A 14,129-nucleotide genomic window follows, 5' to 3' on the forward strand; every position below is an offset into this window, starting at 1 on the left:
TACTTTCTGTCACTTTCCAGAACCTCATATTAATAGAATCATTCAGTATATAACACTTTTTTCCTAGCTTCTTTCATTCAGCATATTATTTTGAGATCTGTCCATGTTGCCCCATGTATTTTTATTGCTGAGTAATATCCCATTGTATGGATAGACCAACATTTGTTTATCCGCTCACCTATTGGCGGACATCGGGCTTTTATCGACTGGCTTCTTTTGCGTAGCAACATGCATTTAAAATGTATCCATGTCTTTCCATGGCTTGATAACACATTTCTTTTCATTGCTGAATAGTATTCCATTTTTTGGATTTACCACAGTGTACTAGGTGTACTGGTTAATAATGGGGATATTTTTTTCAATAGATGGAGTTAGACATATGTTGATATAGACGCGATTTGATATGTATGCAATTTTATTGTATTGACAACAAGCTTCAAACCTTTCTTGTCAAATTTTTTGAAAGTGTTAACATCACAGATATTTTTACGCTTAAAAATGTTGAATTTCATGCCAAAAAAAAGAGCATTTGAGGGAAGTTTTAATTCATTACTTTATTTTGAAGAAAAGTGCTGCTGAAAGCTTTGGGAAGCTTACGGTGAACATGCTCCATCTCAAGATACTTGTGAATGCTGGTTTAAATGCGTTAAAAGTGATGATTTCGATGTGAAAGACAAAGAACGTCCAGGTCAACCAAAAAAGTTTGAAGACCAACAATGACAAGCGTTATTGGATGAAGATGCGTGTCAAACTCAAAAACAACACACAGAAAGATTCAATGTTGCTCAGCAAACAATTTCCGATCGTTTACAAGCAATGGGAAAGGTTTTAAAGGATGGAAAATGGGTGCCATATCAACTGAACGAAAGACAAATGGAAAACCGAAAAGTCATCAGTGAAATGCTTCAACCGCATGAAAGAAAGTCTTTTTTGCATCGAATTGTGACTGGCGATGAAAAGTGGATTTATTTTGAGAATCCCAAACGCACAAAATCACGGGTTGATCCAGGTCAACCATCAACATCGACTGCAAGGCCAAATCGCTTTGGAAAGAAGACACTGCTCTGCGTTTGGTGGGGATCAGGAAGGTGTGGTGTATTATGAGCTTCTAAAACCAGGTGAAACCGTTAATACTGATCGCTACCGACAACAAATAATCAATTTGAACTACGCTTTGATCGTAAAAAGACCAGAATGGGCCAGAAGACACAGCAAAGTCATTTTGCTTCATGATGACGCAGCACCACACACTTCAAAAACAGTTAAAGACATGTTAAAGATCTTGCTTGGGAAGTATTAACCCACCCGCCATATTAACCAGACCTTGTTCCTTCAGATGACCACTTGTTTTCCAAACGTACGCAGAAGTGGAAAATTGGGGCTCTGAATGGTCTGCCTCAAAACATGGAAAGTTCTATTGGGACGGTCTCCACAAATCACCAGAAAGATGGGGGAAATGTGTAGCTAGCGGTGGACATTAATTTGAATAAAGCACTTTTGATATTTCTCTTGAAATTATCATGTTTTCTTTTATTACAAAAATCCGCATTTTTAACCGCTTAATAGCTAAATCCGAATACAGGTTAAAAATGGAGTTTGGAGGCCTGAAGAAGAACCCATTAAAGAAATTTAAAATCTTATCTACTTTCCAAACCACACCACCTTGGTGTGAATATTTGTAATAAATTTTGTAATTATCCTTTGAGGAACACAATACAAAATTCACGTGTACATAGTAAAAGCTAAGATGTGTTAAATGTACATTTAAATATACTCCGAGCTCTAGAACTCTGGTCTTTCATCTTTTTTTTTTTTTAAATTAAGATTTTTAAAAAAATTTTGTTTTATTTTTCATCATTTTTTCAACCCACCACTAAGGCTCAGAAAATATAAGTGGCCTCTCTGGTTTCCCTACCCCTGTAGGATAGAAGTCTGCTTTAGCTTAATTTTACCCACATAACAGCTTTATTTTACGTACATAATTAAAGGAAAAGCCCATGGCAACCGTTACCACGACAACAGAATGCGTTCGCTCCCCTCTAAACGCTGTTCCCCTCTGCTTCCCAGCAGGCACTGCGCTGTTTACAAGCCTTCCGCCCCTCTCCATCCCAGCATGCAACGGGGCTCAGACGCCGTGGGGTCGTCATCGGGATAGTTATAGATATGCCTTAATATCGTCCCTCGTTTAAACGTTGCAACGGTCTGCAATAGAGTCATAGGTGGAAAAAGCTCAACAGAACGGTCTTAGTGATTTTTTTTCCTCCTTAAATCGTGAAGAGGGAAGCCTCGTCTATGCCTAGACGCGCTCAGGCACCTCCTTGGGCAGCCTGCGCAGGCCGGCTGCGTGGGGGCCTCGGGGCTTGAGGCCGGGCACGTGCGAGAGGAAGTGGCGCTGTCAGTCCGCGCGGCGCTCCAGGCCCCATCAGCGTGGAGCCATGGGAGGCCTGGAGAAGAAGAAGGTGCGTGGGGGAGATCCCGGGGCGGGGTGGCGAGGGGGCCTCGGGAGGTGGGAAACGGGGCGCGACGGGGACTGGGGACCGCGCCCTGCCCCGGCCTTGGCCCCTCCTGGGGTCCGAGGATGGGCGAGGAAGGCCGTACTTGTCCGGTGACATCCTGGGGAGAGCCCTGGAGGAGGATTGTAAAAAGAGCCGATAACCGAGCGTAGCGCCCCCCGAAAAGCCGGTCTAGCCGACAGACAGCTGCTTACTGAGTAAAGAGTGATAAACATTGCGTAAAGTTCTCCGTTACGTCGAATTCATCATCTCAAAAAAACTTGTTACCCCCTTTTTTTTTTCTGGAACTAAAACTATCCAGGATGGTTAAATGTGCTGTGAAAAAGGGAGCAAACGAGGGGGGTGTGTGTTGGGAGACGGTGGGCGACCCGTAAACATACCCCCCAAGAGGCTGCAGGGTTACCTCTAGGGCTGCACTTAGCCGTGGAGGCCCTGCCCCCCGCCCCCCGGGAGAGATGGTGTTCAGAAAGGACATGCTGGGCGAGCCTTGCACGGAGCTCGGTACTGTGCACTGCTCCTCTTTACCAGGGAGACAAGAGATCTGAGTGCCAGGCAGCATCTTGGCGCCGTAGGCATCCAGATGGTTGCTCGGTTGGACCAGGCCTTTGGTTTTGATTGCCCTCCTGGCGTCTAGCTTAATGCTTGGAAGGTAGTAGAGGTCCTGTTATTGTCGGTTGAATGAATGAATGGGGAAGGGGAGAGGCTTTGTGGCTTAGAGCCTGTATTCGCAACCAGATGATATCACCCCCAGGGGAACAAACATTGGTTGGTGGGATGCGGGGTGGGGGGGGTGGGGGGGTGCCTTAGATATTACAATGGTTGCTGGCCCTCTAAAGGACCACATGATGCAAACAGATCTACAGTACATCTGTGGTATTAACCTTTTATGGGGCGGCTGTGAGAGGGGGCACTTAAGGGGGGAAAGGTCTAAAAAGGCTGTTGCTGGTGGGGGTGGGTGATTATAAAGGAAAAAGTTGGGAACACTGGCTTCGTGGAGTAGGCACTGAGGTTCTGGACTCAGACCTAGGTGTGACCCGCCCCAGCCCCAGCTCTTGAAAAGCTCTGTGAGCTGGGCAGGTTATTCCACTCAGACGCCTCCTCCCACGTGAAATGGGAGTTTAACGGCACCCACCTCCCAGTGTTGTGGGGATTCAGTGAGATAATGTGTGGAAGTCGCTCATCATAATGGCCAGCACTTGGAGCTACTACTAAGCGCTTGGCACAGCGCCTGATCCGTGGCAGCCTCGCGATCGCCAGCACCGTGCAGAGGTGTGTGTCCTTTATGCTGACCACTGCAGGGACGGTGCAGGGCAGCTCGTTCAGGCAGGCGGGCTCGCTCCCTACAGCCTTTCCTATCCCAGGGGCCACTTGTTCAGAGATGCTTGCTTCCGGCACCAGGCATGCCCAAGATCGAGGTCAGTCACTTCAGTCATTGCTAATGGAAATTTTTTTTTTCTCCCCTAGTATGAACGAGGCTCTGCCACCAACTACATCACCCGAAACAAAGCCCGGAAGAAGCTGCAGCTGAGCCTGCCTGACTTCAGGTGAGGTTGGGAAGGCGAGGAATGCCGGGGGTCGGGGGGTGTCTTGGGGAGTGAGTTACACAAGGAAAACGCAGCTGCATCCCTGTCTTCCCTGCGCTGCCACAAACTCCATCTGGAATTCTGATATCCCTCCTCTTTCTCACCTGGCCTAGCTCTAGTAAGCTACGCTTTGCCAGGTGTGGTCTGTTGGGGAAGCCGGAGGAGACCCGGGTTACGCTGCACTGAGTCATCAGGATGGGCCCACTGGTACAACACACCGCTGCTCTCTGTCTGGGTCTGTCACCCATCTCCTTCCTTCTGGCAGAAGAGACCCCTGGCCCTACAGCGAGGGGTTCTCAGCTCCTTGTGGAGTCAACGCCAGACTCCTGCACAGCTTGTAGGCCCTGCCACCTGGCCGCCTTCTAGTCCTTCAGGTGTGCCCAGCATTTCCCACCCTCACAGCCTTCGTTCTTCTCAGGATGCTCTTCCCACTGTGTATGGCTGCAAGGTTGGCTTCTCAGCCAGGCCTTTCCTGACTCCTCCTGCCGCCTGGCCCCTCTCACCATCCTCATCATTTCCTCCCTGGGGCTTGTGACAGTCTGCATCATGTGACTGCGTCTCCTCCCTAGGATGGGAGTTCTCCAAGGGCAGGCCCCGTGCTCCCTGTTTGGTGCTGTTTCCCGGGCCCCGCGTGGCGGGTGCTCAGCACGTTTACTGACGGAAGGAATGGCCTTTGTCTTGCAGGCGGCTGTGCATCCTGAAGGGCATCTATCCCCATGAGCCCAAACACAAGAAGAAGGTGAACAAGGGCTCCACGGCAGCCCGGACTTTCTACCTGATCAAGGACATCAAGTTCCTCCTCCACGAGCCCATCGTCAACAAGTTCCGGGAATACAAGGTGAGGCCGGGCTCGGGGGTCCGTCTGGATGGGTCCATCGCAGGTTAGGACCCGCCGGCTGTGACCTTGGCCGATTGGTCGGTCTCTGAGTAAGCCCGTGGGAGGAGTGTGCGAGGATTGACTGAGATCTCGTGTGGAAATCATTTGCACAGAACCTGGCAAGTGGTTAATGCTTTACCTGTTGTACTGTTCCCTTGGTTCTTTGGGAAAAGAGTGAATTTACTGCCTCTGAGGCAAGGATCGCGCTATCCAGGGCTCTCAGTGTGTTTTCTGCCCAGAGACACCACTGTTACTCAGTTCTTTCTGGAATTGCTCCCAGGAGACAAAGCTTTTCATTCCACAAGTAGAAACCATTAAGTGCTGAAATACCGCAGGGAAAGTAGAAACCTGTTTATGCCAAATGCAAATAACCGAAAGTAGACTGCTGAAACTGAAGCTTTTGCCAAGCAAGCAGGGCCAGGCTGAGGCCCTCCGTGGGAGGGGTGGGGCGCCACCTGGTGGCCACAGCTAGCTGCTGGCCCACCTGTCCAGCCAAGTCCACCAAGGTGGGTGGCTGGCCCTGTTTTGCTGCTGTTTTGTTGTTGTTGTTGTTTAACATTTATTTTTAATTGATTTCGGAGAGGAAGGGAGAGGGAGAGAGAGATAGAAACATCAGTGATGAGAATCATTGACCGGCTGCCTCCTGCACTCCCCACACTGGGGATCGAGCCTGCAACCCGGGTATGTGCCCTGACTGGGAATCGAACCGTGACCTCCAGGTTCATAGGTCAACGCTCAATCACTGGGCCACACCAGCCGGGCTGCTGCTGGGTTTTAAAACTACAGTCATGATCACCTAACGGTGCATTTCTCAGACAGATCCCCATCGTTAGGTGATTTCATCATAGTGTGTACTTACACACACCTAGACTGTACAGCCTACTCCACATCTAGGCTCTCTGGGATAGCCTCTTGCTCTGTGGCTACAGATCCATAACAGCACCGATACAAAACAACCTGAGGTTAAATCAAGCCCAGAGAACACGATGCCGTCAAGAGATGCAGTGAACGCGAGATGTATGAGGCCACTGCCAGTGTAACACAGCATGCGGTTTCACGGCAAACTTTTTTTATTTTTATGAGTAGAAACTGTGCACTTTAAAATCACGAAAGTATAGTACAGTAAATGCATAAACCAGTAACAGTCCTTTATTATCATTACCAAGTCATACGTCCTGTACATAGGGCGTGTACTTTCATACCACTAGCAGGGCAGTAGATGTGTTTACACCAGCATCACCACAAACACACGAGTAACGCATTGTGCTCCGACGGTACGATGGCTATGACGTCAACCAGCTGATAGGAATTTTTCAGCTCCGTTATAATCTCATGGGATCGCTGTTGTATATGTGGGCTCTGCATCGACTGGAATGTCGTTATTCGGGCTCTGGCCAGCAGGAGTCAGTTCTGATGTTCCTTAGAGTTGGCCGTTTTGCAAATCTTGGGCTGAGGGAGCAGGTGGCACAGCCACACAGCTTCAGGGGCTCTGAGAATCCTCCACCCCACGCATCCCTCCTCCACAGATGAGGGGTCCCCAGGAGCCCCTGCCCAGCATCAGCTGGCTCTTCCTCCCTTCTAGGTGTTCGTCCGGAAGCTCCGGAAGGCCTATGGGAAGAGTGAGTGGAACACCGTGGAGCGTCTGAAGGACAATAAGCCCAACTACAAGCTTGACCACATCGTCAAGGAGCGGTGAGCTGGGGGCTCAGTCTTCGCCCCGGGGGGACGGTGGGGAGCAAGCCCAAGACCCTGCCCAAGCTGCGAGCATCCCATTGGAGGAAGCAGACCAAAAACCAAACTGCCAAATTGCTGTAATGATTGCAAGTCATAATGAGTGCCAGGAGGGATCCTCACTGTGTGCAGGGAACTGGGGGACACATGTTAGTTGCAGGCTCATGAGAGGAGGTATCTCTGAGGAGAGAAGTTCAAGCCAGCCAGGGGAAGCTCAGTCCAAGCAGAGGCAACAGCATGTGCAAAGGCCCTGGGGTAAGAGAGCCTGAGTTCTGGGGAGTGCACATCGTGTACATGGTCAGACCTGGAGGGTACGGCTGGATCTTAACCGTCCCTTCTCCAGCCTCCTCACTAGTCCCACTCACTCATTGTCTAACTCAGTGGTTCTTAACCAGGTTTAAGAACGACTTGGATGGGAGGGTCTGCGGGTTTTTAATGGGTAGATGCCAGGGATGCTGCTAAACACCTCACGGTGCACAGGACAGTCTCATGACACGTATCAGCCTGGCCCCGAATGCTAATAGTGGTAAGATTCAGAAACCTTGGGCTGAATGAACGACCATCCTCTCTCGGGGGCTAATTGCCCGGGAACATTTAGCTCAGGCTCGATGGACTTGCCTTCATTGAGTCAGCCCAGCCAAGGGCTAGTGCAGGGAGAGCTGTGCTGGGAGCGCAACAGCTGGTATTCTCGCCACAGCCCCGCCACCCACAAGCTGCGTGGCCCCCACCCTCCACCGTGGCCTACCCGGGCAGCACCACATTTTTCTGCTTCCTGTCCCAGAACTCTAGGTAGATTTCCTTTGACCCGAAGTTTCCACCTTGAGAAAGAGAGCCATTGGCTTGGCCTGCCCTCTTTGACCACAACATATGAAAGTGGTCCAAGTCCAAGTCCTCGGTTTGCAGTGGGTTCTTGGGGACCCCATCAGGATTTCTCGGATCCTCAGAGCTAAGTGGGCAGTTCTGGTTCCCTGGTTCCTCCCAAGGCCGTGGGAGGCTGGTGCTGCCAGGCCCCTTCGTGGCAAGGCCTCGCTTGGGGGTGGGGCCCCCAGGGTGGCACGTAACCAAGCCTGAGCGTCTGCCCCCCGGCCACGCAGGTACCCCACCTTCATCGACGCCCTTCGGGACCTGGACGACGCCCTCTCCATGTGCTTCCTCTTCTCCACCTTCCCCCGGACCGGCAAGTGCCACGTGCAGACCATCCAGCTGTGCCGCAGGCTCACGGTGGAGTTCCTGCACTACGTCATCGCCGCCCGGGCCCTGCGCAAGGTGAGCACAGGGCCACCTGGCCGGGCCCCCCTGCTCTCCCTCGCCGTCCCCTTAGCTTTCACCAAGCTGCCCCCTCTCTCCTCCCAGGTCTTCCTGTCCATCAAAGGCATTTACTACCAGGCCGAGGTGCTCGGGCAGCCCATCGTGTGGATCACGCCCTATGCCTTCTCCCACGACGTGAGTGTGCCCGTGGGGCGGGGCTTGTGCTGGCGGTTCTCCCTCTGGCTCCCAGACAGATGAGGGCACGAGCAAAGAGGGGCTTTGGCTGTCCTGCGGAGTCCGGCACGTGCTGCGTTCCTAGGTGTTGGCTGGGGTGTGGGGTCAGGTAGGGAGGGTGCAACGCGGCGTTGTAATAAGAACTCAGCCAGCCTGGCTGCAGCACCCCCAGCCGGTTGGCCTTGAACACGCTCCTTCAGCGCTCTGTGCTCAGTTTAGGATGTGCTTCCACTTCCTACGCATTGTTGTGAGATTTCAGGAAAGAATTTTTCAAAGTGCCCTTTGGGATGAATGAATAGTTAGTGGCTGCTGGGGTCTGAACTGTGGGTCTCTCCTCTCCCCTGTTCTGCCCCTCCTCTCCTCCTCCTTCCTTCCTGCCTTCTCCACTCTGCCTTCCCTCCTTCCTCTCTGGCCCCCCTGCTCCTTCCTCCTCTCTGATGTCCCACCCCCGTGCTGCTCAGACTGGGCTTTGTACTTCGCCCAGCGGTGAATAGAGCCCTGTGGAGGCAGCCTCCGCCCAGCTGGCCTGGGGGAAGGGAACAGCCCCGATCCCTCCTTCCTCCACGCCCCTCCTCCCTCCCCAGGCAGCCCACTGCCGCTGCTTCCTCTCAGCAGGAGGATGGAGGACGGTACTGGGTTGTAGGTGAGGCCCTGATGTGCCCCCTTCCTCTAAGCGACCAGTGCTGGGTCCTCCAGGTAGACCCAGGCAGGTGGGGGGACCCCACTGCACACTGTGCTGTAGGAAATGGGGTTGGTGCTCAGATGCTTGCCAGGCCCATCAGGGGTCCTGCAGATGTTTTCGGAAGGACAGAGGTGTGAGTGTGGGCGCAGGTGGGGTACCTCTGGCCCCCGCGTCCCCTGTCCAGTGCCTCACTGGTTCCCGGAATGCCCCTGGGTGGGGACATGTCACACAGTCTCTTTCTGGGGGGCAGAGTTCCACGGCAGGGCTGCCCTGGAGGGTTCCTCACCTCGCGTGGGTTGTCATTGTCATCTTTGCGTCCATCTTGCTGACGTGCCTCCTGTGCCCCCAGCACCCGACAGACGTGGACTACAGGGTCATGGCCACCTTCACGGAGTTCTACACCACCCTGCTGGGCTTCGTCAACTTCCGCCTCTACCAGTCCCTCAACCTGCACTACCCCCCCAAGGTAGGGCCCGCCAGCCCAGCCCTGCCTCACTGCGCAGGGCCGCAGCCCGGCAGTCCCCACGTGGAGGCAGGGCTGGGCCGTGGCAGGCTTTCCCCTGACCTTCCCCTGCCTCCCAGCTTGAGGGTCAGGCCCACGCAGAGGTGAAGGCCCGTGAGGACAGCTATGCACTGGACTCTGAGAGCTCCATGGAGGTGAGAGCGGCTTCCGGAGCACGGGCCCTGCATCCCCAGGGGGGTGGGCCCTGCATCCCCCAGGAGGGTGGGCCCTGCATCCCCAGGGGGGTGGGCCCTGCATCCCCAGGGGGGTGGGCCCTGCTTCCCCCAGGGGGGTGGGCCCTGCATCCCCCAGGGGAGTCCTGGCCCGGGAGTGGTTGTGGCTACATGTGTGGTCTCGGGACTTCCCGCAGAGCCAAACCCACTGATGTCCAGGAACTATCACTGCCTCCCCTTCCCCACCCCAGCTACACCCTCAGATAAGCCCCCCCTAACCTCCCCAAGCAGCCGCCCTGCAGTCCTGCTTCTTTTCTGTAGAAACTGGCCGCCCTCAGCGCCAGTCTGGCCCGGGTGGTGGTGCCTGCAGAGGAGGAGGCCGAGTTGGACGAGTTTCCTGCCGACGGGGTGAGGACCGTGCTGCCTCAGAAGGAGCGGGGGCTGAGGGGTCTAGAGGAAGCTGCACGGGGCGAGGGCAGGCCTGACGGTGGAGGTGCCCTTGCTCCGCAGGAGACGGCGGCGCACGAGGAGGAGCGCAGGAAGGAGCTGCAGGCGCAGGAGCAGCAGAAGAAGCTCTTCGAGGGCCTCAAGTTCTTCCTGAACCGGGAGGTGCCCCGTGAGGCCCTGGCTTTCATCATCAGGTGGGAAGGCCCACAGCACTGGCCCTGCCGCTCTCCGGGCTGGGTCCTCCTGCCCAGGGCAGCCTGGGGGTCCTGGGAGTGGGGAGGGGACAGCTGTGTCCTAGGAGGGTGATCTTGGGGGCCAGCGGGTCCCAGGCAGCACCTCATGCCTGAGTACTTTCATGGGCTCCCCTTGTGCCTGTAGGAGTTTTGGGGGGGACGTGTCCTGGGACAAGTCTCTGTGCATCGGGGCCACCTATGACGTCACGGACTCCTGCATTACCCACCAGATTGTCGACCGGCCCGGGCAGCAGACCCCTGTCATCGGCAGGTAGGCCCCCAGGGCCCTCGCCTTTTGGGGTTCTGAGTGCAGAGGTCTGCGGGTGGAGTGGGGCCGCAGTGGCCCCTGACCCGTCTCCGCTGCCGCTGCCAGGTGCTACGTGCAGCCCCAGTGGGTGTTTGACTCTGTGAACGCCCGGCTCCTGCTCCCCGTGGCCGACTACTTCCCCGGGGTGCCGCTGCCCCCACACCTCTCCCCCTTCGTGTCCGAGAAGGAAGGAGACTACGTGCCCCCTGAGAAGATGAAGCTGCTGGCCCTGCAGCGGGGCGAGCACCCAGGTGAGGGGGTGGGGCTGGGCCGGGCGGGCGGGCCCCTCCGGGCTGGTCTGGGGATGGGGCCCCAGGGTGTTTCCCTTCTTGGCTACAAGGTGGCAAGCTCCAGAGGACAGGGCAGCAGGGCACAAACCCCGCTTTGGAGTGAGGTTTAGGGGACGGGGACGTCTGTGTTCTACAGCCTGCTGGTGATGTTCAGAGTAACTGGGCACAGAATGGGGTCTGGGAGTTGTCACTGTTCACATAGGAGGCGGCAGAGCTTGGGTGGGGGCCTGGGGTTTCCTCTGAAGGCAGCTGGGCTGGGAGGAGAGATGCCAGAGGGGGCGTGGCTGGGGCAGCCCTGCGCTGCCATGGAATGTCCCCGGGGCTGAAGGGGGGGCGGGGGTGGGGCTGGTGCACCAGGTGAAGAGCAGGCTCCCAGGGCGTTCTGCAGCCATCGGCTGTTTATAGGAAATTTGAATGAATCTGAAGAGGAGGAGGAGGAGGAGGAGGAGGAGGATGGTGATGGTGACGAAGAAGGAGAGAAGGAAGAGGAAGAGGAGGAAGATGTGGAGGCTGGCTCAGAAAAGGAGGAAGAGGCCCAGCTGACAGCTCTGGAGGAGCAGAGGATGGAGGGGAAGGTACTGGGGGGGGGGGGGCAGCTGTGCCCAGAGGGCAGGAGCCAGGGGCTGCGGGGTGGGTGGGGACCTGCACCCACTAGCTTCCACCTGTGTTCTCAGAAGCCCAGGGTGATGGCGGGCACCGTGAAGCTGGAGGACAAGCAGCGGCTGGCCCAGGAGGAGGAGAGTGAGGCCAAGCGCCTGGCCATCATGATGATGAAGAAGCGGGAGAAGTACCTCTACAACAAGATCATGTTTGGCAAGAGGCGCAAAATCCGGGAGGTGAGTCCCTGCCGCCTGCAGGCTGTGGCCCCGCAGGTGAACTCTGAGGCCAGCCGGCTCGCTGGGCGTCTGTGGGCCTCTCCTGCGAGGTTGCCGCCTGGCCCGGCCCACCTTCTGAGGCCCTCTCCCAGCCTGTGTGGGCATGGCTTCAGCCTCCCGCCTGCCCACTGGCTGTGGGGAGTCCGCAGGGGTCTGGGGACAGATCTGTCTCGGGACTCGGCCTGCTTTTATGAAGGACCATTGAACAGAAGTGCCTGAAGCCAGGGGGGCAGCGGGAGGTTTTGCCTAAGCTTCTATTTTGTTTCCTCTTAATCACAAAGCCACATATGTTCATTGCGGGGGGGAAGGGGGTGGGGAAGGGAGGGGAAGGGAGGGCGGAGGAGGTTTAAACAAAAATCACAGTTCTGTGCTTGGGAGTGGCTCGCCGTCCTGCCCTCGGGTGACCTGTAGTAGCAGCCCCGGGTCCTTTGTGCATGAAATAACACAGGTATTACTTGGGAGGCGTCGAGCTACGTACAGCATGGGGCAAAATAGGCTTATAGCTGGGAGTACACGGAACTCAGAGTTCGTTCTTGTGGTGGTGGTACTGTTTTCCCTACAAACTGCGGGAGCCTCCTCTGGCCCATGCCCTGCGTGCATTGGCTGACAGTGATGATTTAACCAGAGCATGAACTTCATACAGGACGCCAGCTGTGCCCTGCTGCTGGGATTAGATTCTTCTGTTTGTGGACATTCTTAGAAAACCCTGGACTGTCCCTGCCCCCCTCCCAAGTCTCTGTAGGGGTCACCTTAGGAATATGATTGCCGGGTTGGAAGGCCTGCCTGTTCTGTAAAGACATCCCAGGTGGCCCCGCGTCCCCTCTGCTCGCTTCCCCCCATCACGGCTGGGTCTCCCCCTTTGTCCTCACAGGCCAACAAGCTGGCGGAGAAGCGGAAAGCCCACGACGAGGCCGTGAGGGCCGAGAAGAAGGCCAAGAAGGCAAGGCCGGTGTGAGTGGCAGCGGCCGTTGGTGGGCCAGGCCAGCGCGGGATAGCTGGGCTTGCACAGGCAGGCGAGGACCCAGCCAGGTGGCAGAGCGGAGTCCCGGAGTCTCTGCTGTTTCCATCCCCTCCTCCCCCTGCCGGCCTGGCCGCCTCTCATGCTTCCGGCTGGGCCATGGGCAGCCCGGCTCCATTGGGTGGAATTCTGACAGAGAAGAGGCGCCTGCGCCCCACTGTCTCCCAGGAATCAGCAACACGGGGAGCAGGACCCCACCAGCCCTTCACCAGCGGCTCCCATTCACTCTGGCTTTCTGCAGCCCTCCCCCCTGTACCCACGCCCCCCCCCCACACACACACGTGATTCTCCGGGTGCTGTGATGGAGGGTGGGGAAGCATTTGTTATTAAACGGCTGGAGTCTTGCAGCCAATTGAACTCTGTGTTCATGAGCCTTCCTGAGGTTGGAGAAGAGCCACCTGGTGAGTGCCCTGTGCTCTAGGCTGCACACCCGGATGTTCACAGAGAAGGGCCTGGCCGCCGCTCCAAGCTCCCTGGATCCCAAGGGCCCCTTTGGGTCCGAGGATGCCAGAAGGTGGGTGCGTGGGTTCTGGGTTCGGATTCTGAAGGCAGTCTGCCCTCAGTTCCCAGTCCAGCCCCTTTTCAGTCTGACCTTGCTTCCGCACGTAAAATCAGGAGTAGAAATTCTGGGCCTGCTTCCCAGGGACGTGCGGAAGGATTCCATGACAGGCAGACTCCGTGGTGTTGGATGGCTAATAAAGTGCTCAGTAAACCGGCTGTGGTGGTCTTTACTTCCTGCTGGAGTCAGCCCAGCAGGTAGGCGCCCGTGCCTGAGGATCTGTGGGGTCTGGGCTCTTGGACAGGACGGCCGAGTAACCCCGTGTGGATGTAACAGCGGCCCAACTTGTTACCCTCGCTGGGCCATCCCTACAGCTTCCCACCCGACCTTGGCAATGCCCTTGCTGAGGCCCAGGGGGACAAGCCCTTGCCTGGGACTGCCAGTGCCTCATGGAAGAATCAGGGCTAGAAACTAGGCCCAGACCCTCCTGGGTCGGGCAGGGAGTTTCTGAATAGCCCTCCCCCCAACCCCCCTCCCAGGCTGGCCCAGCGGGCTGCGTGCTGTCAGGAGCATGGGCCAGGACAAAGAAGTATGGGTTGGGACCTGGTCACCTTCACATTGAGGCACTTGAAGGAGAGCCTTGGCCCTTGGCCCCTCGCTGCTCAGACTCTAGAAGTTTTCTGGGCAGTGGCTGCAGGCCCAGCCTGTGGAGGGGAAAGGCGGGAGCTTGGGCGGCTCTGGCTGAGGGAGCAGAGCCCAGGGCCCCTGTCTGGCTGTAGGGGAGGCTGTGTTCCATCTCGGATGCTCATGGTGGTGGGCGGTGCTTCCACAGGCAGGGCCAGGCCCCTGGAGGCAGCACCCAGTGTCCTGGGGCGGGGAGGGGGGGGGGGCGGGACCTGCCTGGGTGTAGGTGCATC

General features: G+C 56.2%; 1 protein-coding gene across 2 annotated transcripts; it reads left to right on the forward strand.

Annotated features, from left to right (window-relative positions):
* Positions 1–2,309: 2,309 nt before the first annotated feature.
* PES1 (pescadillo ribosomal biogenesis factor 1) lies at positions 2,310–13,430 on the forward strand. 2 transcript variants are annotated; one of them, XM_036353783.1, is made up of 15 exons: positions 2,310–2,459; positions 3,978–4,057; positions 4,781–4,934; positions 6,556–6,665; positions 7,799–7,970; positions 8,058–8,147; positions 9,218–9,334; positions 9,451–9,525; positions 9,865–9,951; positions 10,054–10,184; positions 10,369–10,494; positions 10,597–10,781; positions 11,226–11,395; positions 11,495–11,656; positions 12,567–13,430. In XM_036353783.1, the coding sequence occupies exons 1-15, from the start codon at positions 2,436–2,438 to the stop codon at positions 12,648–12,650; spliced, it is 1,767 nt and encodes a 588-aa protein (XP_036209676.1). In that variant the 5' UTR covers positions 2,310–2,435; the 3' UTR covers positions 12,651–13,430. The 2 variants fall into 2 exon arrangements, with proteins under 2 accessions (XP_036209676.1, XP_036209677.1); XM_036353784.1 differs by having other exon boundaries at positions 11,498–11,656.
* Positions 13,431–14,129: the final 699 nt, after the last annotated feature.

Source organism: Myotis myotis, unplaced genomic scaffold (assembly GCF_014108235.1).
Source record: "Myotis myotis isolate mMyoMyo1 unplaced genomic scaffold, mMyoMyo1.p scaffold_m19_p_20, whole genome shotgun sequence".
Taxonomy (NCBI): domain Eukaryota; kingdom Metazoa; phylum Chordata; class Mammalia; order Chiroptera; family Vespertilionidae; genus Myotis; species Myotis myotis.